The sequence below is a fragment of the Lepidochelys kempii genome, chromosome 14, assembly GCF_965140285.1.
Source record: "Lepidochelys kempii isolate rLepKem1 chromosome 14, rLepKem1.hap1, whole genome shotgun sequence".
Lineage (NCBI taxonomy): Eukaryota > Metazoa > Chordata > Testudines > Cheloniidae > Lepidochelys > Lepidochelys kempii.
In genome coordinates, this window is record NC_136393.1 from 40,059,571 (window position 1) to 40,084,096 (window position 24,526).

General features: G+C 48.5%; 1 protein-coding gene and 1 pseudogene across 1 annotated transcript in view; both read left to right on the forward strand.

Moving 5' to 3' along the window:
* The first annotated feature begins 2,844 nt into the window (after positions 1-2,844).
* On the forward strand, positions 2,845-3,691 carry LOC144929262 (uncharacterized; annotated as a pseudogene).
* Positions 3,692-20,713: 17,022 nt separating this feature from the next.
* LOC140904638 (uncharacterized) overlaps positions 20,714-24,526 on the forward strand; it is an 819,798-nt gene continuing 815,985 nt past the window's right edge. Inside the window, 3 exon segments of the mRNA XM_078848368.1 lie at positions 20,714-21,054; positions 21,725-21,811; positions 24,106-24,228. Coding sequence (XP_078704494.1) covers positions 24,219-24,228 — 10 coding nt within the window. The 5' untranslated portion in view covers positions 20,714-21,054; positions 21,725-21,811; positions 24,106-24,218.

The window sequence follows — 24,526 nt, forward strand, 5'->3', positions numbered from 1 at the left end:
TATGTCGCTCAGAGGAGTGAAAACTCCACACCCTTGAGTGACATGGGTAAAGTGACCTAAGTCCCGTGTAGACAGAGCTACGTCTCTAGCTACCGCCTCTCGGGAGGTGGATTACCTGTGCTGACAGTGCAAGGCATGTTTCCTTTCCTTAGTCTTCTCGAATATACACACACAGCTACAGGTATATTTCTATTAAAAATCAAAAAGACCCACTACCTAATAAAGACACTCTGCACGCTTCTCCCTCTGAAGAGAGGGTTAGAGAACAAACAACACCTGGCAGATGTGTACTGTAGTTGTGTGGCTTAATGCACAGCTGGAAGGCACTCACATACCATGGTGATGAGCACGGTACACAAACCTGCATAGAACAGAAAGAAAAGCAACAGCAGAGTCTCTTAGGGCTTGGCTACACTTGCAAGTTACAGCACAATAAAGGAGCCCCGAGAGCACTAGCTCACTCCCCATCCACACTGGCAAGGCACGTAGAGCGCTCTGACACTGCGGCTACAGCGCTGCTGGTATTTCTCCTCGGCAAGAGGAATAACATTAGATCTGCCCCCCGCTGGAGCGCCATGGCACCAGTGTGGACGAGGTGTTGCATTACTGCGCTCTGATCAGCCTCTGGAAATGTCCCATAATCCCCTTAAGTCAAGTGGCCATTCTTGTCATTGTTTTTGAATCGCTGCAGGAATGTGGATATGCCCTTTGAAAGCTCCGTTTCTGACAGCCGGCTGCTTATCTGCTCTGAGACAAAGCAAGCCATTAGTGTGGAATGCTGTGTGTGAGAGAGAGAGATGGGGGTGGGGGGAGAAAGGGGGTCTGCTGCTGTCTGAACTTACAAGACAGCATGCTGACATGCTCTCAGCCCCCCAAAACCCACTCTCTCTCTCCCCCCACATACACACAACACACTCCCTGTCACACTCCCCCCTTCCACCCCCCATTTGAAAAACATGTTGCAGTCACTTGCATGCTGGGATAGCTGCCCATAAGGCACCATGCCCAATGGCACTGCAAGTGCCACAAATGTGGCCTCGCCAGTGTGCTTGAAGCTGTCGGTGTGGACAGACTGCAGCGCTTTCTCTACTGCACTCTCCGAAGGCTGGTTTAACTCAAAGTGCTCTACATCTGCAAGTGTAGCCATGCCCTTAGTTCCACCTCATATCTGCTTATTATGGTACTGCCAATAATGAACCAATTCCAGTGGCTAATGTTAGCTCCAGAGGGCAGAGTTAAGTCCAGTTTAACTCAAAACTGATATCAGAAGGACTTGGGGCTGGGGAAAGGAGACTCCTCTCTGGCAGATTTTCTACCCCTATGCTTGCAAAGCAGGGGATGCCTTTTTGAAAGGCAAGCAAACCTAAATACACCGTCAGTGTCAGGTTTCTTGTGGTAGCAAATTCTGATGCTTTTGACACTGCATCTGGTCTGTGCCGTATTAAAGAGACGAAGGCTATTCCCAGAAAAGTCTCTCCCTTTGTATGAAGTAAGAAGGGGTAAGAGGTCCCCTTAGAGACAAGGTTGATGTGACCCTGAGATAAATGTAGCTGGATAAAAATCAGTCTGGTGAAAACAGAAGTGGTAGCTTTGGCCCCTAATTTCAGCTCCTATTATTATTTATTTCTGCCATGCTCCCCTTCTGAGGACTCTCTGTTTTCCAGCGCAAGGAATGATTCAGGTCTCAATTTTCCCTCTTTATTCCAGTAGATGATGGGATGGTGAATAAAAAGGAAAAGAACTCTCAGCAGAAAGCAGAGCCACATGGATGGTTATTGGGAAGATCAGGGAAGGTTTCTCAGAGTCTGAGCAGGTGGTGGCCTGGGAGTCTTGATGCAGACCAGACAGTCAGGAAAAAATCCCTGGAGAGGCACCACAGGGTAAAGTCACTTCCACTGGCAGAGCTCTGAGAAAAACTAAAAATATCCAAGCCCAACAGAATCAGCCCTGGAAAGAAACCCTATAGCTTCCCTGAGTGTGGGAAAAGCTTCAGTTTGAGCTCATCCCTTATTGATCATCAGAGGCTGCACGCAGATGAGAGACCCTTTAATGCAGTGAGTGCAGGAAAGGTTCAATCAGAGTTCAACCCTTATTACCCACCAGAGAACTCACACTGGCGAGAAGCCCTATAAATGCCCTGACTGCAGGAAACACTTCAGTGACAGCTCAACACTTATTAAACATCAGAGAACCCACACAGGAGAGAAGTCCTGTAACTATCCTGAATGTGGGAAAAGCTTTAGTGTGAGGTCGACCCTTGTGAAACATAGAATCATAGAATATCAGGGTTGGAAGGGACCTCAAGAGGTCATCTAGTCCAACCCCCTGCTCAAAGCAGGACCGATCCCCAAGTAAATCATCCCAGCCAGGGCTTTGTCAAGCCTGACCTTAAAAACTTCTAAGGAAGGAGATTCCACCACCTCCCTAGGTAACCCATTCCAGTGTTTCACCACCCTCCTAGTGAAAAAGTTTTTCCTAATATCCAACCTAAACCTCCCCCACTGCAACTTGAGACCATTGCTCCTTCTTCTGTCATCTGGTACCACTGAGAACAGTCTAGATCCATCCTCTTTGGAACCCCCTTTCAGGTAGTTGAAAGCAGCTATCAAATCCCCCCTCATTCTTCTCTTCCGCAGACTAAACAATCCCAGTTCCCTCAGCCTCTCCTCATAAATCATGTGTTCCAGTCCCCTAATCATTTTTGTTGCCCTCTGCTGGACGTTTTCCAATTTTTCCACATCCTTCTTGTAGCGTGGGGCCCAAAACTGGACACAGTAGTCCAGATGAGGCCTCACCAATGTCAAATAGAGGGGAACAATCAAGTCCCTCAATAAGAAAATACACATGGCAGAGAAACCCTGTAGCTGCCCTCAGTCTAGACAAAGCTTCGCTGTGAATTCAGCACTTATTGTACATCAGATGATCCACACTGGAGAGAAGCCCTATAAATGCCCTGACTGTGGGAAAAGCTTCCATTTGAGCTCAACTCTTCTTACCCACTGGAAAATCCATACAGCTGGGAAACCCTATGAGTGCCTCAATTGTGGGAAAACATTCCGAGTGAGCTCCTACCTTCTTACGCATGAGAGAACACACACGGTCAATAAACCTTATAAATGCCCTGACCGTGGGAAAAGCTTCCGTCTGAGCTCCGCCCTCATGGAACATCAGACAAGCCAGACAGCAGAGAGACCCTTTAAATCCCTTGAGTGTGGAAACAGCTTAAATCAGAAATCAATCCTTATTACCCAGCAGAGAACCCACACTGGAGAGAGACCCTATAACTGCCCTGAGTGTGGGAAAAGTGTTAGTCACAGCTCAGCCCTTATGAAACACCAAAGAATCCATACAGAAGAGGGACCATTTAAGTGCCCTGAATGTGGCAAAAGGTACAATGATTGCTCAGCCCTTATTAAATTGGAGAATCCACTCAGAAGACAGACCCTATAAGTGCCCCGATTGTGGGGAACGATTCATTGTGACCTCAGGCCCCATTAGACACCTGAGAATCCACACTGTCATGAGACCATTTAAGTGTACTGAGTGTGAGAAAAACTTCCAGGCGAACGTACTCCTTAAAGCACACCAGAGGATCCACACGGTAGAGAAACTCTGTAAATGCCTGGAGTGTGGGAAAAGGTTCAGTGTGTGCTCACACCTTGTTAGGCATCAAAGAACACACACAGGATAGACCAACACGATATTTTGTTTTGTTTTTTCTTGTGGTTCTGTTCCATTCATCCCACTCATCTGGAGATTGTGGAATCTATGGGTTGCTGAGGATGGGCGCTGGGTCATTGAGAGATTGGTGATCCATGAGGCATGATGGTGGGTGCTGGGGAGGGGTAGGGAATATTTGGAAGTTGGGTTCTTGCTGGATGGGCCCAGCCAATGGGAGAGGGACCTGTGCTGCCAGTGGGCGGGTTACTTGCAGACTGGGATGGGAGTTGGGGGTTAACTACACTGGAGTCTAGAAGTTTTCCTTCGCCAACAGAGACTGAAAAGCAACATGCCCCCACACTGCCGTCCAACTCACGCTCTGACACAAAATCTCATCAATGACCTTGGCACTGTTAAAGGAGATTAACTTCCTGAATGCATGGGCTGTGCTGAACCCTTAATACTGCAGCCCATGGGATCACCGCTCAGGTTGTGCATTAGAGTGGGAGTGGGATGAAGTTGGCTGCGTATCGCTTTTTTGGTGTGTTAGGAACTAAAAGCCTTATGGTGCATTGGAGCATGTTATCCAGGGTGTTTGTTGTAGTTGATGTGAAGGTGGCAAGGAATACAGGAGACTTTTCTCCTAACTTCTGATTCCCACATTTGAAGTTTCCAGGTGACTGGGGTGTTTCTTGCAGCCACTCTATATAGGCTCTGGTTTGGGTAATTTTATACAGTGACTTTCATACAAATGTTTTTTTCCAATATTCTGAGCTCAGACATTTTCCGCCTCTGGACCCAAACCCTTGTATTTTGGGTAAAGGCAGCTTGTGGTGGGGGAAGCTAAACTGGAGCATTTAAAAAAAAAACAGTTTGCAAACAGCAAACAGCTTTCCCACATCTTCTGTCTGTTTCCTGTTTGTTGGGTCTGTCCATCATTTACGTTGCAACCAGAGTCTAACATTCAGAGCCTCCCCCTTCTGTCTTCAAAAATAAAAACCCTCCTGTTCTACAAATGTTCACATTAACTCTCTGTGGGCTGGAGGGTGTTTACAGAATACTTCAAAGAAATTGGACATGTGGCTGTTGAGAGGAAGACTCCTCCAAGGCCCAGGAGAGAAGGAAGGGTGGGATGCTAGGAGGGGAAACATGAGGATGGAGGTCTCCCCTCCTGTGTGTGTGCCTATATCTGATGACATCTTAACCATTCTCTCAGTCCCACCCACATGTGGAAGCCAGAATTTGAGGGGCCCTCGTGGGTCCTGGACCCCCCTCTGACACCATCGAGTGAACTGGCATATGGGGAAGCTCAGTGGCAGGGGAGCTGAGAACAGATATGCTCAGAGCTTCATAGCTAAATACAAGGTGGAACAGATTGTTTAGCATAACTAGTTAACACATATTTCAAGGGATCATTCCTGAAATATGTGCTAACTTCTTATGCTAAACAATCCATTCCATCTTGTATTTAGCAGTGAGGTTCTCCATGTGTTTCCCAGACTTGAAGAAGAGCTCTGTGTAGCTCCCAAGCTTGTCTCTCTCCCCAGCTGAAGTTGGTCCAATAAAAGACATCAACTCACCCACCTGTTTCATTGATATCAGTGGGAATATTCGCACCGCATAAAGTTAAGCATTTGTTTAATTATTTTTTCTGGATAGAAGCTTTAGTTTGCAAGCAGATACTGCAACCATGGATTCACTGTTACCTCTATGAAGAATGTTATTATGTTCCTATTGCATTCAATACTGGTCAGGACTTCCAGTAACATAATTTTGGTTTTGTTTTATTTTAATAAGTTTTTCATTTCTTTTGTTATCCTGCAAATCCTAAAGCACAAACTTCTCTTCAATTCTTTAGTCATGTTGATGTTAATTATAAGGTTTATTTGTTTATATCTGACTTTCATAGCCCAGGCTCACTGGTGAATTTGGTTTACATTATCACATTTCCCCAATTTGGAACATTGATTACAGGCATCACTGGAAATAAGGCGTAAATTTGTAATGTTGAGGGTAATTAACTATTGGAACAATTTACCAAGAGTTTGTGGTGGATTCTCCATTGCTGACCATTTTAAAATAAAGATTGGATGTTTTTCTAAAAGCTCTGCTCTAGGAGTTATTTTGGGAAGTTCTCTGGCCTGTGCTACACAGGCAGTCAGACTAGATGATCACAATGGTCCTTTCTGGCCTTTGAATCTATAATATCTGCTCAGTAACTGATAAGTTTTTTTACATCGGTATCAGTCCCACCTAAGCCCTGCAGACCACTGTCACATCTGCCACCAAGCTGTGAACAGCCCCCCTGGCAAGAATACCCCTCCGCACCGCTACTGACACAGCCTACTCAGGGCTGAAATAAGGCATAATTGATCCCTTATGTTACACATTCACCTCTCCTCACATAACAGTGACAGCTCTGCCAATCTGTTCCAGCTAATCCCTCTACCAGTTAGTACAGCTACACCTAACACAGTGAAGGCAGCTAGAGTGTATGCAGATAAGTGCTCAAGGGCACCGTACCCTTTGTAGAAGTAGTGGGGAGGTTGCCAAGACCAAAGCACCCCCTCCCTTTCCACAGCTGGCTTCCCTGTCAGTGAGCCAGCTGCCCTCTCTTCTGGCACCACAGCTGCCCCTAGTGGGCAAAAGGTGTAATTTCAGCGCTTCCACAACAGAATCTATTTTTCTGCAGAGGAAAAAAATATCTGTGGAGGACATGAATTGTGTGTGTAAGCAGAGTCAGAATGGGCTCCACCCTGACATCTGGTGGTGAGCTGGGGAATAGGACTTCAGGGGCTGATCTCGTTTGCATGGGCACACCCACCCTGCCTAGCATGGTGGGACTGTTTGCCCAAATGGTTACTTTGGCTTCTGCGGGATCCCCAGTTTCTTTGTTATTGGGGCAGGAGTAATAAAGTGTTGTTATCCTGGTTATGTGGATCAAGGACAGTAGAACTGTGCTTGGCATTTTGTGACAGAGGGACTCACCCTCAACTAAATAGCACTCGCTAGGTAAGGGACATGGGTTCCAAAACCTAGTGTGTTGAGAGAGGTTGGGGGTAGGTATTTGTGTATGGCTGGGGTAGTAGCTGCTACTTTGACTCTCTTCCTCCTTTCTATGGTGTAATAACAGAGTTAATTTTGATTCCATTTGGGGGTCTTGTTATATACTGCAGAGCTGAAATCACTGATACCTACTTCTAAGTGGAGAGGTATAGCAATCAGATGTTGATGCTAGCACTGGAGCATGTAAAGTGCCCCATACCTTTCTTTCCCCCCCACCTTTTCCACTGGGGCTGGGAGGTAAACTCTGCAAATGAATTTTTGAACTCTGGAGGGTGTGCACTGACCCAGGACAGAAACTGTGAGAGGGGTGACTTTTGGGTTCCTGGATGCAAGAACCAAAGGGAAAAGACACAGCCCAATCTGCTTGGGGGTGGGTCTTCTGGTTCATGGTTTGTGTTTATGAGCCCTAGTTGTGGTGTTTTCCCAATTTAATGCTAGTTATTTATCTCATGTTATTAAAGATTTTTGCTATACCGAGACTCTGTGCTTGCGAGAGGGGAAGTATTGCCTCTTTGAGGCGCCCAGGGGTGTGTGTGTAATTTTCCCAGGTCACTGGGTGGGGGCTCGAGCTGATTTTGCACCATATTGTTGAAAGGGAACTCCTATGTACTGAACCCATGCCCTTGCTGCTGTCAACTCAGCCTGGCAGAAGGGTTACATGTGCTTATGTTTCTTTTGTTTAAAAGTGGGAGGACCTTGGCCCCCCTGGCTTTGGTGCTGGTGTAAGTGCTGGAATTCAGGTCTGTGGGACACAACACAAACAATGGTACAGTCTCTCCAGCCTGGATGCACAAAATACTCATATAAAATCCCCTCAGATTTTCCCCCTATTCCCTCTAATTAGCCAATAACAATTTAAAACCCACTCAGAACTTGCCCATTTTATCCATGAGAGTTTGAAATATTCTCAGGTTTCAGAGTAACAGCCGTGTTAGTCTGTATTGGCAAAAAGAAAAGGAGTACTTGTGGCACCTTAGAGACTAATCAATTTATTTGAGCACGAGCTTTCGTGAGCTACAGCTCACTTCATCAGATGCATCCGATGAAGTGAGCTGTAGCTCACGAAAGCTCATGCTCAAATAAATTGGTTAGTCTCTAAGGTGCCACAAGTACTCCTTTTCTTTTTGAAATATTCTCAATTTCCTTTTTGCTCTCCAAAAACTGCATATTTACAGGGAAAAGTGTAGATTTTTTATTTCCCTCTCTCACCCCATTCTCTCCCTTTCAACAACAAGCACTTCTGGGTTTAGAGGGAAAGCAGCTACCCTGTTTCCTTGGCCCATTTGGGGGAGGCAGACCGGTGAGAGGGTTTAAACTTCCCAATGATCCACTTTCCACTCATGCTGGAGAATCCAGTTGTTTCCATGTTCACGTCAATACAAACAGATGTTTGCTGAGGAGGGTTTATTAAGGATGCCGTGAAAGGTCTAGAGACCTTGACTTCCCCTGCCCTTGGTTTCAGGGCTGGGAACGTGTAAATGGCAGGAGAGGTTCGGAAACTGTCAGCCCTAAGCAACTCTGACCGGCTTTTGTGATTGTGCTTGTCTCATTGCAGAGGGCTTCAGAGTCTCTGGTGTGACAGCAACAAGGAGGGACAGGGACAGATGTAGGAGTCAGGAATCTCAGTATGAAATGGACTAAAGCCCCTTCTGAAACTTCCCCAGTTATACTCTTCACCTTCACAGGCTGCAGAATAGCATCCATGTTTTGATCCAGGTCGTTCCATTGCCCCGGGGATGGGGAAGGGAAATGGTTGTAGTAGAACCAGCTCAGGTAGGATATTTTCAGGGGACTGCTGAGGGGATTTGTCCTGGAGCCAAAAGTCCATCCCAGATTTAACAAGTCTCAGCAGGTTTCAACAGGGCTCGAGGTATTCACCAGACTCTCACTGCCAGAGAGTCTTAAAAGCTAAAGGCTGATAGAACAGATAAATGAGAAACCTCCTGGCAAGGCAAATGGGAGTCACCAAGACCCCGCATACACCCTTGTATCAATTGCCTGTCATGTCTGACTGTCCCATGTGCCAGGCATTTGAGAAGTTCATCTACTTTAACTGTACCGAGGTCACTGTTAAGAGTTTTATTATAAATCATGTTTATTCCAGGAATGCCTATGGCCATTTAAGACTGAGGACCCATTGTGCCAGGTGCTTTACAGAGTAATCAACAGTCCCTACCTCTAAGATCTTACAATCTAAATGGTCAAGACAGACACAGGGTAGGGAAAAGGGGTATAACAGAATCATAGAAGTGTAGGACTGGGAGGGACCTCATGAGACCATCTAGTCCAGCCCCAAGACCAAGTAAACCTGGACCATCCCTGGCAAGTTTTTGTCCAACCTTCCTTTAAAATCCTCCAATGACAGAGATACCACATCCTTCCTGGGTAACCTATTCCACTGCTTAACTGTCCTTATAGTCGGAACACCACTCCTGGCTGCATCGGCCTTCTCAAAGAGCATGAGATGCTGTGATATGCCTCAGGAGGGCCTTTGTCTCTATTATTTTGTCACTATGTAAGTAACAAAAGTAACAGCACCAAGAGAAACCCGTCACGTTTAGCTGTGACACCAAAACCAGTCAGCTGAAGGGGACGTCCGGGAAGGGGTCTGGATCCCCACTTGTCTGCTGAAACATGCTGCAGCTTCTCGCAGGCATCTGGAAACTTGACGCAGCCAGCAGCTGTAGAAAACTGGAGCTCATTAATCCTATCCCTGGGTCTGGGAAGACAGTGTGACGTTCTGGTCAGAGGTAGGCTAACCAAAGCACTTATATATGGAACAATGGATCAGAAAGACAGCCTGGCTGAGTGATTAAAATTTGGGTTTAGAGGATGAGAGGTCTGGAGTAAAATCCTGGTTCCATTTATGTCAGTGGCAGAACTCCCTGCAACTTCAATGGGGCTAGGATTTTACCACTGGCATCTATTCCCAACTGTATCTGACGTGACCTTTTGTAATCTTGCTGTTAACTTATTATTAAGTGGGGAGGTGGTGACTTACCAGGTTGTGGCTCTGGCTTTGACTGGTCGGTAAGTACCTCATACACTGAATGCAGAGTTAAAGGTTTCCAGTGGTGTTTTGTGCCCTTCCGGAATACGGAGCGTAGCAAAACCGAAACAGGACACATCATTTGTCAATACAACCTCAACTCTTCGCTCTTTACCTGATGGCCCAGCATGCCAATGACACCTGGATATGTGTGTTTACATGTGCTCTGGGACCCTTTGGGAACAGAGCACATAATCAGTGCAGAACAAAGTATAACACCTTCTCTTTGTTAGGGCAAAGCCTGGATTTAGGTCAGGAATAGATAACAGGAGCTACTTACACTCAGAGTGCTGCCCCTACGCCACACAAACCATCCCAGACGTGCTAAGGTTACCTTCCTCAGACAGGGTCTGTCAGGCCTTCTCTGCCCCCTGCTGGAGATGACAGCACCCTAACACCTCCTTGCCTGGGGAAATCCCACTCAGGCCTGGGTATGAAAAAAAAACATACTTCTTCAGAGGGCTGAGAAGTGACACTAACAAATCAGGACCCAACAGGCAAGCTACAAAGGCTTGCCTTCTTCATCCCCGGGTGGGGGAGTTCTGGGTGATTCTGGGACAAGAGAGAGGCCCTTCTACCCTACCCCAGAAATCTTGGGTCAGGTCAGGGCCTTTGTTTAAATGCTGCGACCACGCAGTTACTTTCTGTGTTTGTCTACAAGTTTAAAGATGTGGCCAGTCAAACTTTGAGTGTAACTTTCACCAGCACAGATCTGGCTGCATGAGTCCTCTTGCATCTTGCATCACCCGTGCTGAAGAGTCCTGAGACATTGCCTTCACTGACCCCTCACTAAGCCCTAGCGACCACAGTGAGGTCTGCCAGACTGCAGACAGTCCCCACGGCAGGAAGACACCCTGATGCACCTCTGCTGACACAGCCTACAGAACTCAGAGCCGAAACTAAACTTGGCTCGTCCTTCGAAATCCACACACACCTCTCCTCATATCATAGTGACAGCTCTGCCAACCTGCTTCCACTGTGATCCCTCCCCCTTTCAATATGGCTGTACCAAGCACAGTGAAAGCACTGGGAGTGTGCAGGGTTGTGGGGAACACCTAGACCAGTAAGGGGTTCTGTCCCCGCCTGCCCTGTAACCTTGGGGCCTTTGTGCTGTGCTGCTAGGGTTCAATTCCCTGACACCAGCAGCCAGCCACAAGCCTAAGGTCTCACCCTGACTTCCAACAGCCTCATTACCCCTAGCAGGGTGACACCAACAGCCCTTCTAGTCCCAACTCTCCCCAAATCCGTCCTCCCCAAGTTCTTAATTACTAGCAGGGATCCTAGAAATCCCTTTCCTGTAGGAAAAAGTGGGAATTGCATTTTTACAAAGAATCTTTAGTTTTTACATTTTTGTGAAGAAAAAAAAATATATATATATATATATATATATATATATAGATGTAAGCAGTGTCAGGATGAGCTCCACCCTGACATCTGGTGGTGAGGTGTGGCAAGTTGTGGAAAAGAACTTCAGGGGCCGATCTCATTTGCATAGGCACACCCACCATGCCTAGAATGAGACCATAGCTGCCCAAATGGTCACTTTGGCTGCTGTGGGATCCCCAGTGTCTCTGTTATTGGGGCAGGAAGAATAAATTGTTATTACCCTGATTATGGGAACTGTGCTTGGAACTGTACGTGGCCTTTTGTTATGATGGAGGGATTCACCATCAACTAAGTAGCACTCGCTAGGCAAGGGTCATGGGTTCCAAAACTGTGAATTGAGAGAGGCTGGGGATAAGTATTAATGCTTGGTGGTATGGGCCCCTTGGTGAGGGCCTTATATGCTAATTGCACTTCTTCCTCTCTCCACTGTAGAATATCAGAGTTAATTTTGATTTCATTAGAAGTCTAGTTATAGGCTGCTGAGCTCACTTTGGGCTAACAGTGCACCAGCACTGGGGCTCCCCTGCTACAAGCTGAGTTCATCTAAGAGCTGAAATCACTGAGTGTTGTGTTAAGTAGTGGGGGAGCCTGAAGATATATTGTGGAGTAGTTTGTGGGATGGCTGGAGTGCCTTGTGGACAGGCTGGTGAAGCAGTTCGACGTGGAGCAGTTTGTGGATGGCAGGAGCTGCTTGTGGGCTGCGGAGCTGAGCGAAGGAGTTCGTGGGGCGGCTGGCAGAGCGGAGCGGAGCTATGGGGCGGTCAGCTTCAGATCGTGTAAGGTGCCTCTTACCCCTGTCCCATCTCCACCCAGGTTGGGAGGTAAAGCTCCACAGATAAACTTTCAAACTCTGGGGCTGCCCTGACCAGGGACAGAGACTTTTGGGTCATTGGACTTTTGGGACTTTGGGTGATTTGGGGTTGCTGGACTCGAGAACCAAAGGGAAAAGGGCATGCCCCAATTTACTTGGGGTGGGTTTTTTTTGCTCATGGGTTGTGTTATGAATCCTGTTGGTGGTGTTTCCCCAACATAATGCCACATTGTTTCTCTCTGTTATTAAAAGGCTTTTGCTACACTCAGACTATGTGCTTGCGAGAGGGGAAGTATTGCCTCCTGGAGGTGCCCAGCGGGGGTGGTATATATTTGTCCCAGGTCACTGGGTGGGGGCTCGAGCCAGTTTGCATTGTGTTATTGGAATGGAACCCCTATTGAACCCGGCCCCTGTTGCTGCCAACTCTGACGGGCAGAAGGGTTACATATATATACAGAAAAACCCTGTTTAGCTGAGCCTCTATTATTTGGTTCTCCGTATTAACCAAGCCACCAGCTGCCTGGGGCTCAAGCTGACCACCTGAGGCCCAGCTGTCTGGGGCTGACCACTCAAGCCAAACTCACCCGGAGGCTGACTGCCCGAGCCCCAGCTGCTGTCAGTTCTGGGTGACTGGTGTTTCGGTTAATATGGGTAGCTGATAATGGAGGTTCTACTGTATGTCAATAAAACATTGTGTTCAACTGAGACCCACATATATATATTGTGGCTAGGGAAATGGAAGGTCAACATTTCATTTTAATTGCAGAAAAATGTAGTTTTTTTTAATCAAAGAATTTTGGGGGTTTTATCATGGAAAACTAGGATCCCCGATTACCAGACACTGAGACTTTTCCCCTCTGGTTTGTATCCCCAGATACCAGCATATTTTGGCGTACACATTCCACACAGTTTACACATCAGACACCTGCTTAGGATAAAAATAAATTAAAAATTTATGTAATAGAAAAATCACAGATTCAAAGATGAAACAGTCTGGGTAAGCAAATGTATACCAGTTACGCAGAAATTAAACATCAAGATGCAACCTTTATACTTCCATATTCAATAAAGTCCCTTTTCTCAGACAAGTTACTTATTGTCTTTGAATAATTTCCCACTGGACCTAGGGTTACCAACTTTCTAATTGCAGAAAACCAAACACCCTTGCCCCGTCCCCTGTTCCCATTCCCTGAGGCCCTGCTCCTTCCCCACCCCTTCTCTGAGGCCCCGCCCCCACTCACTCCATCCCCCCATCCCTCCATCGCTTGTTCTCCCCCACCCTTGCTCATTCTCTCATTTTCACTGGGCTGGGGCAGGGTGTTGGGGTGCGGGAGGGGGTGAGGACTCCGGGTGGGGGTGCGGCCTTTAGGGTGGGGCTGGGGGTGAGGGGTTTGGGGTGCAGGAGGGGGCTCTGGGCTGGGACAGGGGGTTGGGGCATGAAATAGGGTTCGGGGTGTAGGCTCCAGGCAGCGCTGACCTCAAGCAACTCCTAGGCGGAGGGGCAGCCAGGGGGCTCCTCAGGATGCCCCTGCCTGCATTTGCTGCCCCTGCAGCTCCCGTTTGCCATGGTTCCTGTCCAATGGGAGCTGCGGAGCTGCAGCTTGGGGTGATGCCTGCAGGCAGGGGCAGCACACAGAGCCCCGCCGGCTGCCCCTCCACCTAGGAGCCAGAGGTACATGCCAGCCGATTCCCGGGAGCCATGTGGAGCCAGGCATGGAGCCTGCCTGCCCACTGTGCTACCAACTGGACTTTTAACAGCCCAGTCAGCTCTGCTGACCGGAGCCACCAGAGTCCCTTTTCGACCCTGTGTTACAGTAAAAAACCAGACACCTGGCAACCCTAACTGTACCCCATAGTTATGTGCGGGGAATCCAGCATTCACAGACAACCTCCCACCATGAGACTGCCCTCCAGTTTCTGGATGAAAATCTCAGGCTATGTCTAAGTTTAAAATGCTGCAGCGGCACAGAGGGGTTCTCCCGTCACTGGAGTTAATCCACCTCCCCAAGAGACAGTAGTTAGGTTAATGGAAGAATTCTTCCGTCACCCTAGCGCTGTCTACACCAGGGTTTAGGTCAGCTTAACTAAGACTTTGTCTACACTACAGAGTTTTGCTGACAGAAGTAGCATTGTAGTGTGGACACCTCCACTGTTTTGTTGCCAAAAGCTCAGACCCCATAGCTATGCCAATGTACATTTTTGGTGTAGACCAATGGTTCTCAAACTTTTGTACTGGTGACCCCTTTCACATAGCAAGCCTCTTGAGCGTGACCCTCCCCAATAAATTAAAAACACTTTTTTATATATTTAACACCATTATAAATGCTGGAGGCAAAGTGGAGCTTGGGGTGGAGGCTGACAGCTCATGACCCCCCATGTAATAACCTCGTAACCCACTGAGGGGTCCCGACCCCCAGTTTGAGAACCTCTGGTGTAGACCAGCCCTCAGTTTTTAAAAGCTTTTGCCTTTTCTTTTACCTCCTGGCATGGTGACTCATGGCTATTCAGAGAGGGGAACTTCTAGCCTGTGTCTTCCTATTAACTCTAATGGTCCATCCTTGTCTTTTTCTGGGCTGGATAAGGGATGGGCACTTGGAATTGCTTTTGTGTGAATAACGGGCTTGGGAGGTGCCCCTGACTCCTCCCTGCCCTGGTCTGACGTGGAGCTGAAGTATATGAGCATAAGTTTTCTCTATGCATAAATACATACAGTCATAATCATTGTCGGGAGACAGAGCTCATAATGCCTATCAAGTTCAGAACATTACACGCGCTCATAAAAGACCTTACTCAATCCATGTGTATAATACAATGACATAGTATACAATCAATTAATGTAAGTGTTCAGTTTAACCCTTTTCTTCGCCCCTTGGGGTATCTGGACTCTGATTGTCACAGAGGGCATGTAGATAAATTCTGGAATGCAAGTCTGTGGAGATAATGGAATACAGGTAATGGAACTTCCTTGTGTCTGCTTATTATGACACTGAACTGTTCCCACTATTACCAGCTCCAGAAGGTAGAGTTGTATTGTGGGGATGACTTATACCATGTACAAGTATTCCCATTGATATCATTATCATGTATAGGTAGCTAACTGCAAATGTTTAAATTTAGTAGAAATTACAGGAGAAATTTGCCTTCGGGAGGTACTTCAGATAAGACAGGACAAGGTCCTTAGTCAATATTTGGGAAGTAAGTTCTATCACGAGTGATGATGTGAAAAAGCACTAATGGTTTGTCTACGTGGGAAAGTTTGGTTTAAGCTAATATGTGCAGTGTTGCCAACGCTCATGATTTTGTCATGAGTGTCATAGTAATTATTGTTTTCCTTAAAGTCCCAGCTCCTGGAGTCAAGTGGAAATGCGATGATTTCAGCCTTCATTCTGAAAGAAAAATTAAGTTTCTACCCCTAGTGGCTGTGGAGAAAGCTTCAAAATGTGACCCCAGTGCAACCTAATGGCTCAAAAAGCAGAAGGCAAATAAAAAGAACCCCAAATCTAGTATTTTTACGTGATCTCATGATCTTTAAAGCCAATCTCATGATCTTTGAACATTTGGGGTTGACAATACTGTGTGTGTGTTTAAACCAGTATAGTTATACCAATATAAGTCCCTATGGATGCTCATATTCTGGAATGAGGTCCTTTTTTTTATTTAACTTATGTCCTTTGAGAATGGCATTAAGACAACCAACCAACCAACCAACCAAAAAAACCACTCATTCCAGAATAAGAGTATCCACATGAGGAATTTATCAGTATAGCTGGGACTGATTTCATTTAGTTGGTGTTGGTCCTGCTTTGAGCAGGGGGTTGGACTAGATGACCTCCTGAGGTCCCTTCTAACCCTAATATTCTATGATTCTATGACTGTATAACTGGTAAAACTCTCCAATGTAAACAGTCTCCACACTGGAGAAAGAAGCAAAATAGTGATTGAGAAAGGCAGATGTCATTGGTGGATCAAAGGAAATGGAAGAAATGTTGATGGTAACCCAGGAAATCAGACAGCACTCAAGTTCCGTGACAACAAAAGATAAACTTGTGCTATAGGAAAAATACAAAGAACAAATCTGAAATAAAAGCAGTAAGTTACAAAACCACAGTCAGAACATAGGAAATGTTACAGTAAAAAACACCGTGAGGTGTGATTGCTTAGCTACAAGCATCAATGAATGATCATTTCCCCATCATAACGATACATTAAATAACACAATGAGATCCATCTGCACTATGTTTAACCAGATAAATGATGGAGTGCTAAGGACAATCAGAGTAATACAAATACCATTTTTAAAATAAGTCAGTGGAGTGGAATTCCACTTCCAGTGGATTACAGGAAAGGAAGCACCCATCAGAAACTGATCAATGGCTCCATGTCTAGTTGGAAGCCGGTATCAAGTGGAGTACCCCAAGGGTCAGTCCTCAGGCCGGTTTTGATCAACATCTTCTTTAATGATCTGGAGGATGGTGTAGATTGCACCCTCAGCAAGTTTGCAGATGACACTAAACTGGGAGGAGAGGTAGATATGCTGGAGGATAGGGATAGGATACAGAGGGCCCTAGACAAATTAGAGGATTGGGCCAAAAGAAATCTGATGAGGCTCAACAAGAACAAGTGCAGAGTCCTGCACTTTGGAAAGAAGAATCCCATGCACCGCTACAGACTAGGGACCGAATGGCTCGGCAGCAGTTCTGCAGAAAAGAACCTAGGGGTTACAGTGGACGAGAAGCTGGATATGAGTCAACAGGGTGCCCTTGTTGCCAAGAAGGCCAATGGCATTTTGGGATGTATAAGTAGGGGCATTGCCAGCAGATTGAGGGACATGATCGTTCCCCTCTATTCGACATTGGTGAGGCCTCATCTGGAGTACTGTGTCCAGTTTCGGGCCCCACACTACAAGAAAGATGTGGAAAAATTGGAAAACATCCAGTGGAGGGCAACAAAAATGATTAGGGGACTGGAACACATGACTTATGAGGAGAGGCTGAGGGAACTGGGATTGTTTAGTCTGCGGAAGAGAAGAATGAGGGGGGATTTGATAGCTGCTTTCAACTCCCTGAAAGGGGGTTCCAAAGAGGATGGATCTAGACTGTTCTCAGTGGTACCAGATGACAGAAGAAGGAGCAATGGTCTCAAGTTGCAGTGGGGGAGGTTTAGGTTGGATATTAGGAAAAACTTTTTCACTAGGAGGGTGGTGAAACACTGGAATGGGTTACCTAGGGAGGTGGTGGAATCTCCTTCCTTAGAAGTTTTTAAGGTCAGGCTTGACAAAGCCCTGGCTGGGATGATTTACTTGGGGATTGATCCTGCTTTGAGCAGGGGGTTGGATTAGATGACCTCCTGAGGTCCCTTCCAACCCTGATATTCTATGATCCTATGAAAGTCACAAGAGCAGCTCCAGCCAATTTCTGAGCTGCTATAAGGCCCAGAGCAGGCATGTCACATTCACATAACTTGCCAAAAAAAAAACAAAAAAAACAAATCAAACCCACACCTCTTTTAAACACCAAAAATATACATGAAAATGATGACAAATTTTACCTACACTGTTCCTTTAACACCATAGCCCAGGGTGGCTGAGATGAACCCTCCTGGGAGAAACACAAGCCCCTCTGCCTGCCCCCCACAACCAGTGGTGGATTAGCCACTGGGCCAACGGGGCCTGTGCCCAGGGAACATGGCCAATTGAGGGTCCTGGAAAAATGGGCACCCCCACACCCCAACCTGCTCTGCCTGCCCGGTACTCCTCCTGGGGAGCAAGGTTGGGCTGGAGGGGCTTGCCCAGCTCCACCCACCCAGCACTCCTTCCGGGGAGTCGGGGAAGCCCCTGTGCCCGGATTCCGCTCCCCAGCAGGAGTGCCTGGCAGGTGGGGCAGGGCAAGCCCCTGCACCCCAACCCCATTTCACCCAGCAAGAGCTCCAGGGGTGGGGGTGGGGACAGCAAGCAGAGGGGTGGGGAGGGGACCCCACTTGCTCTGACTCAGGGCCTCACAAAACCGTAATCCGCCTTTGCCCACAATTTATGTCGGCTGCCACTGCAGATGGCACATCCCATGTGTGGCAACTTTCCCCCCCTCTGCCCCTCCTTATCTCAGGGTGGTTTCCTCCTTTACCCCACCTACCCACCCCTCCTCTTAGAGCAGGGAGCAGATTCCCATGGCCAGAGAGGGCAGCAGCCTGAGCAAATGTGACTTTTCCAGATCTCCGAGGGGGAAAGGATCAAATTTCGCCCGGGGGAGGGCTGGGAAGAGCTGAAGTGAAACATGGATGTTAATTTGCAGCCTGCCAGGCCTGAAGGCAGATGGGGGAGGTTCCTAACGGGGCTTTAGTATATTTCACACCCTCAACTTCCTTCATGTGATCTGAGAGGTGTGTGAGGGATGCAGCACCACCATTCGCTTGGTCGAAGGGGAGACCGCCGAGATCCCGATCCGGAGCAGAGTTAAGCGGGGCTGTCCCCTCAGCCCCATCATCTTTAACCTCACCATGGAGCTGTTGCTGCAAGCGATCTCCAATGGCACAGATGGCTTCAATCTCCATGGTGAGAGGGTGAGCGTCCTGGCTTACGCAGGTGACCTGGTCCTAACTGCGGATGACCCCAAGAGTCTCCAAGGTATGCTAAATGCCACCAGTCGAACTGCCAACTGGATGGGGCTCCGCTTCAATGCAAAGAAGTGTGCAACTCTCCACATCGATGGCAGCAAAAGGGACTCGGTGCAGACGATGGGGTTCCAGATCTAGGGCGAGTCTGTCATTCCCCGGGCAGAGGGGCAGCCATACCAGCACCTCCGCACGCCAACGGGTTTCCATGTCCGGCAGACACCCGAGGACACCATCCAGGAGATCTTGCAGGACGCCACCAGATCGACTCCTCCCTGCTGGCACCGTGGCAGAAGATAAATGCCCTGAACACTTTCCTGATCCCCCGCATCTCGTTCGTCCTAAGGGGATCTGCCGTGGGGAAGGTGCCCCTCAACAAGGCAGACAAGATCATCTGGCAGCTGGTGAAGAAGTGGCTGTTCCTTCCCCAGACAGCCAGCAACGAGCTAGTCTACTTTGCCCACAGGCATGACAGTGCCAACGTCTCCCACATGGGCGACCTGTGCGATATTGTGGTGATCACCCATGCCTTCCGCCTGCTGACGTGTCCTGACGCTATGGCGAGGAACATCGCAGCGAATGCCCTCCATGACATGACAAAGAAGCGGATCGGCAGAGCCCCCTCCAACCAAGACATTGCCACCTTCCTGAACAGCTCCCTGGATGGCGAATTCAGACGGGATGGGCGCAACATCGCTTCATTGTGGTCCCACGCTCGCAATGCCATGCGTCACCTGGGGAAGCGCATTGGCTGCTGCTGGGACTGGTGCGAGGAGCGCCAGGAGCTGGGAGTCCTGGTGCCACAGATCAGGTCCGACGACAACACCATCATCACCCCGAGCACCAGGGGCATGCTGGAGAGGACCCTGAAGGCAGCCATCCACTCACTGTACATGGAAACCGTGAAGCGTAAACTGGACCAGGGTAAAGCCTTCAACTGACCAGCAAGTGGGATGCCAGCAACCACTTCCTCACCGGGGGCGGCTTCACCCATTTCACCGACTGGCGGTTCATCCACCGTGCCCGGCTCAACTGTGTCCCGCTCAATGGAGCCGTCTGCCACAGGAACCGAGACAAACGTTGCAGGAAGTGCGGCTACTCCAACGAGACCCTGCCCCACGTCCTGTGCAGCTGCAAGCCCCACTCCAGAGCCTGGCAGCTACACCACAGTGCCATCCAGAACCGCCTCGTGAAAGCCATCGCACTGCATCTGGGGGAGGTCGCCGTGAACTGTGCCATCCCCAGAACCAAAAGCCAGCTGCAATCTGATGTGGTCATCACCAATGAGGCCCAGAAAAAGATCATCCTCGTCAACATCACGGTCTCCTTTGAGAACAGGATCCCGGCCTTCCGCGAAGCCCAAGCTCGTAAGCTGGAAAAATACGCCCCCCTTGCCTACACCCTGAGAACGAACGGCTACAAGGTGCAGATGGATGCCGATTGTCGGAGCCCTGGGTGCCTGGGACCCCTGCAACGAGTGTGTGCTGCAGACCTGTGGGATTGGTCAACGCTACTATGCACAGCTTATGCGGTGCCTCATGGTCTCAGACACCATCCGATGGTCCAGGGACATCTACATCGAACACATCACCGGCCACCAACAGTACCAGGAGGGGTGAGCCGGAGCGACATCGTGCATCAACTATGAGAAAGGGGCCGAGAGACTTTTTCCATATGAACTGAAACCATAAACTCACTGAACATTAATCCTCCCCACATGAGGGTAAATCCACCCTCATCATCGTACCCACTCATTGTACTCCACGCCTGACCACAGCAGTTATATGAACAGCATACCCTCCTATCTCAGTGTCTGTACTTTGACCCGTTAACCTTTTACCCCCAATCGGGGAGACTGCAGATTATATATTCCTTACGCCACCCGATCCTAAATCCTAAACGGAACTTCGCACCCCCTGATAATCGGTATGTTATTCCTTGATAACCAGAAACTTCTATGCTTAAACTCTGTACCATTTTTTAAAATTTTAACATCATCTTAATAAAATTATTAAATCTATTTCACACCCTCGTTTCCCCCCGCCCCCTCTTTCCCTGCCAAGAGATGCTCTAGGCTTTGTTACAGCTGGTCCCGAAGGAAGGCTGCTGCCGCCCGGGTTGGTATCCACGGGCACAGGAAACGGCTGGCTCAGCTGAGAGCGGTTGCATCCGGTGCTGGCAGCAGCCAGAGTTTAGGGCTCCCAGAGGCTGCCACAATCCCAGAGATCGCAGCAGAAGACAAGACAGTGCGCGGCTCCTGGCCGGTCAGTGATCACCGCTGCTGGAAGAAGCTGCGCCTGCTACCTCCATTGTGAGACAGGCTGAGCCGCTGCCGCTGCCCAGCGGGGTCTGTGCGGGGAGAGCCCTTCCCCAGCGCCCCCTGTGCCCAGCCGGGGGGACTTTCTCCGGGGGCTGGAACCAGCCCCTGGGCAGCCCCGGACTCTGCCGACACCAGCCCCTGAGCCGGAGCCTGCAGGTGAGGGGAGAGACCCGGGGAAGGGCTGGGGCCGGGCAGGAAAGTGACTCTGCACCAACGGCCCCTCCTCGCCCCAGCTCTGCTCCCGGGGGGGCGGGGGTCTGCGAGTCCCGGAGCTGCCGCCCTCCCTGACCCCCCCAGGCTCTGCCCCCCTGAGCGCCTGCAGGAGCCGAGCCAGCGCCGGGAGAGCGACCGGGCCGGGCCGGGCCAGGGACCGAGTCTCCCAGCCCGAGGGGGCAGGAGGGAGACAGGGGCAGAGACTGGCAGGGGCAGCAGGAGCAATCAGTGGGGAGGGAGGTTCCCGGCTCCCAGCCCTGCCCAGCCCCATTCCCTGCAGCACCCCGGGCAGATTGACTTCCCTGGGACAAGGGGAGGAGCAGGGAGAGGAAAAGCCAGTTCCTGCCTCTGCCTGGCCTCAGCGCTGCTGGGGGGATCCCCTAGAGCGGCTCCTTTGGTTGGGTTCCTTTCTAGCATTTGGGGAAAGTCTTTATGGGTTTAGAGAGCCAAGGTGGGGGAGGGGATATCTTTTATTGGACCAACTTCTGTTGGGGAGAGAGAAGAGCTGGAGCTGCACAGGGCTCTTCTTCAGGTCTGGGGCCAAGTCTGTACTGTGGGGAAGTCACCAGACATTTTTCCAGCATTGCAGTCAAGTCTCTTCTTTTGTATACAGCTTGGCTAAGAGCGCTCCCCAGAGACGAGCTTGCCAGGACCCTGAGATAACTGTAGCTGGACCAAGCTCAGACGGAGAAAAAGAAAGGTACATGGGACCGTCTGCAAGGGCTCTGGGGGCTGTTCTGAGTGTGGAATGGGTGGGGGATGGCACGGGGGTGCCAGCATGGTAGGAAGAGACAGATTGGACTCACAGGGTGTGTCTACACACACAAAAAATGCCTGCAGCAGTGAGTCTGAGAGCCTGTGACAACCTACTGGGGCTCACACTCCAGGGCTCCCCATGGTGTAGACATTCAGGCTCGGGCTGAGGCCCTCCCCTCTCACCAGGTTTCAGAGCATGGGCTCTAGTCTGAGTTGGAATGTCTACACTGCTATATTTAGCCTCATAGCGCAGTTGACATAGGCTCTGAGACTGGCTGCTGCAGGGGTGTCTTTTGCTTTGTGGACATCCTGGCTGACACAGTATGAGGGTGGATACAGGGAAGTGGCTGGAGAGGGGGTGATGGGACAGGGAGGTGTTACATGGCTTCTATCCCCTATTCCACAACAGGGCCCATCTCTTTCCCCCTTTATACAGCAACATAGCTAGGGGTGGAAGACTTGCATATTTATTGATAAATGTCAGTAAACATCTATTTCACAGACACAAACCAATGAAAAAATATTTCCCTCAATAATACTCAAAATTTACAAATAGCCAAAGTAAGAAAAATGCAGTTTGAAAACTTATTAGAGTGAAAAATCCAGTGACGTAGCCTTTTGAATTAGGCTCGTTACAAACAGACTAGTGAATGTACAGTAAAACAAGGCTTGATTTGTTGATTGAAGGATATTTACTATGTCTGTTCTGACCTGTGATGCTGACAATTTAGCGGTTTTGAAAGCTTTACATTTTGGAATCTGAATATCTGCTGTCTTTAAATAATTGCCTGGCCACCTCCCCCCCACCCCATTTCATACCACTGCAAAAATGTAAATAGATAAAAATCTAAAAATGTGCTTTAAAATAAACATCAGTATTATCCATCAGAATTGTAACAAAATGAAAATTGAATGCGACTAACCCGAAATATAGCAGACCGACAATTCTGCTGTAGTTAAGATAAAGCGTCATTTTCTGTTTAACAGTGGACTATGGTAGAACCTCAGAGTTACAAACACCTCGGGAGCAGAAGTTGTTCGAAACTCTGAACAAAACATTGTGGTTATTCTTTCAAAAGTTTACAACTGAACATTGACTTTAATACAGTTTTGAAACTTTACTATGCAAAAGAAAAATGCTGCTTTCCCTTTATTTTTTTAGTAATTTACATTTAACACAGCACTGTATTGTATTTCCCTTTTTTTTTTGGTCTCTGCTGCTATCTGATTGTGTGCTTCCAGTTCCAGATGAGGTGTGTGGTTGACTGGTCTATTCATAACTTTGCTGTTCATAACTCTGAGGCTCTACTATATTCTGAGAGCGATACAATCAATCTGCAGATTGTCTTGACATTTTCTGAGCCTCATTCGGGCACTGGGGTAGTGATAATGTTCAAATCTGGGATCATTTGAGCAAGGATTTCCTGAGTAACCCCCCTGAAAAAGCAATATTTTACTGAAAACCCCCCCAAGTCTCATTCAGCTACCATGTTTCTTTGCACACCTAGGGCACTAACCCCTCCTCAAATTGATCGCAGTCACCTGGGGTTTATCTCAGCTTGCACATGGCACCTAGTGCCCTTTCAGGAAAGCCATATTGAAAAAGTTATTAACATTAGAGTCTGGAACTTCAGGTCAGCATGTGCCAAAGTGAGGCACTTAGCAGAGTGAAATTCACATGTGCAGCAAGATCTGGGCACGGTTGAAGCCAGAGGCTTTCCAGGCAGTGACAGGGGTATACTGTGGTTATGGACCCTGACCCATGCACTGTGTGTTTGAACCCTGCCTTAGGTAGTTTTCAAGACAGCGTGTCCTGTGCTCCTTGCATTCTACATGGGCTTCTTTTGGAAACTGTTTCCTGAGACCAAACTTTCTGGTTTAAGAGCAATATTAAAGTAGGAGGGAATGGGGCAGATGGGGTGTATGTACTTCGCTGTGTTTTTAAACCAAGGTGCACAGATTTTGCGTGTCCCTCTCTTCCCAGGATTGGGTCCATGCCAGGATAGGGCTTTGGTCTTGGCAGGTTCAGAAAGGTGTAAGAGGTGGCACAACTTCCATGCCAGAGTCAGAACATCCCCCAGTGTGTGGCGCTCCCTAAATTGTCTACAGTGGGACCCGCCCATCTCTCAGGAACCATCTGACCCCACTAAGGGTCTCCAGGAATATTTTCCCACCCACTCGAGACATCTGTAAATGATGCTGTCTCCAACTAACTGGTCTCACCTGTTTCTCTTTCAGTGGAGCAGATTTTTCCAGTTTCCCAAAGGTAATGTGATTTCCTATCTGGAACCAGAGGCAGAGCTGTGAATCTCAAATCTCCAGGGCTTTGAGGAAAGGGAGATCCTTAAAACATGAACACAGGTGAGGAGTTGGTGAAACGGATGCAGAAATTATCTGTCACTGGAGTGAGTGGCTGGGATTCCCATAAAGGCTTTGTACACGCCCCAGTATTCTGCCTCATCTCACCCAAGTCCTCAGCAGGTATCGTATCCTCACAGCAGGTATTGCTTATGGCTTCCCATCCACCCTGAGGCCAGGCAGTCGCTCCCTTGCCATTAAGTGTTCAGATTGGCTGTGGAGGCAAAATTGGTCCCCTCCACTCTTCTGGCGAGGGATTTGGCTCCTGATTTTTCAGTCTCCCCAGCAGTTATTTTGGTTT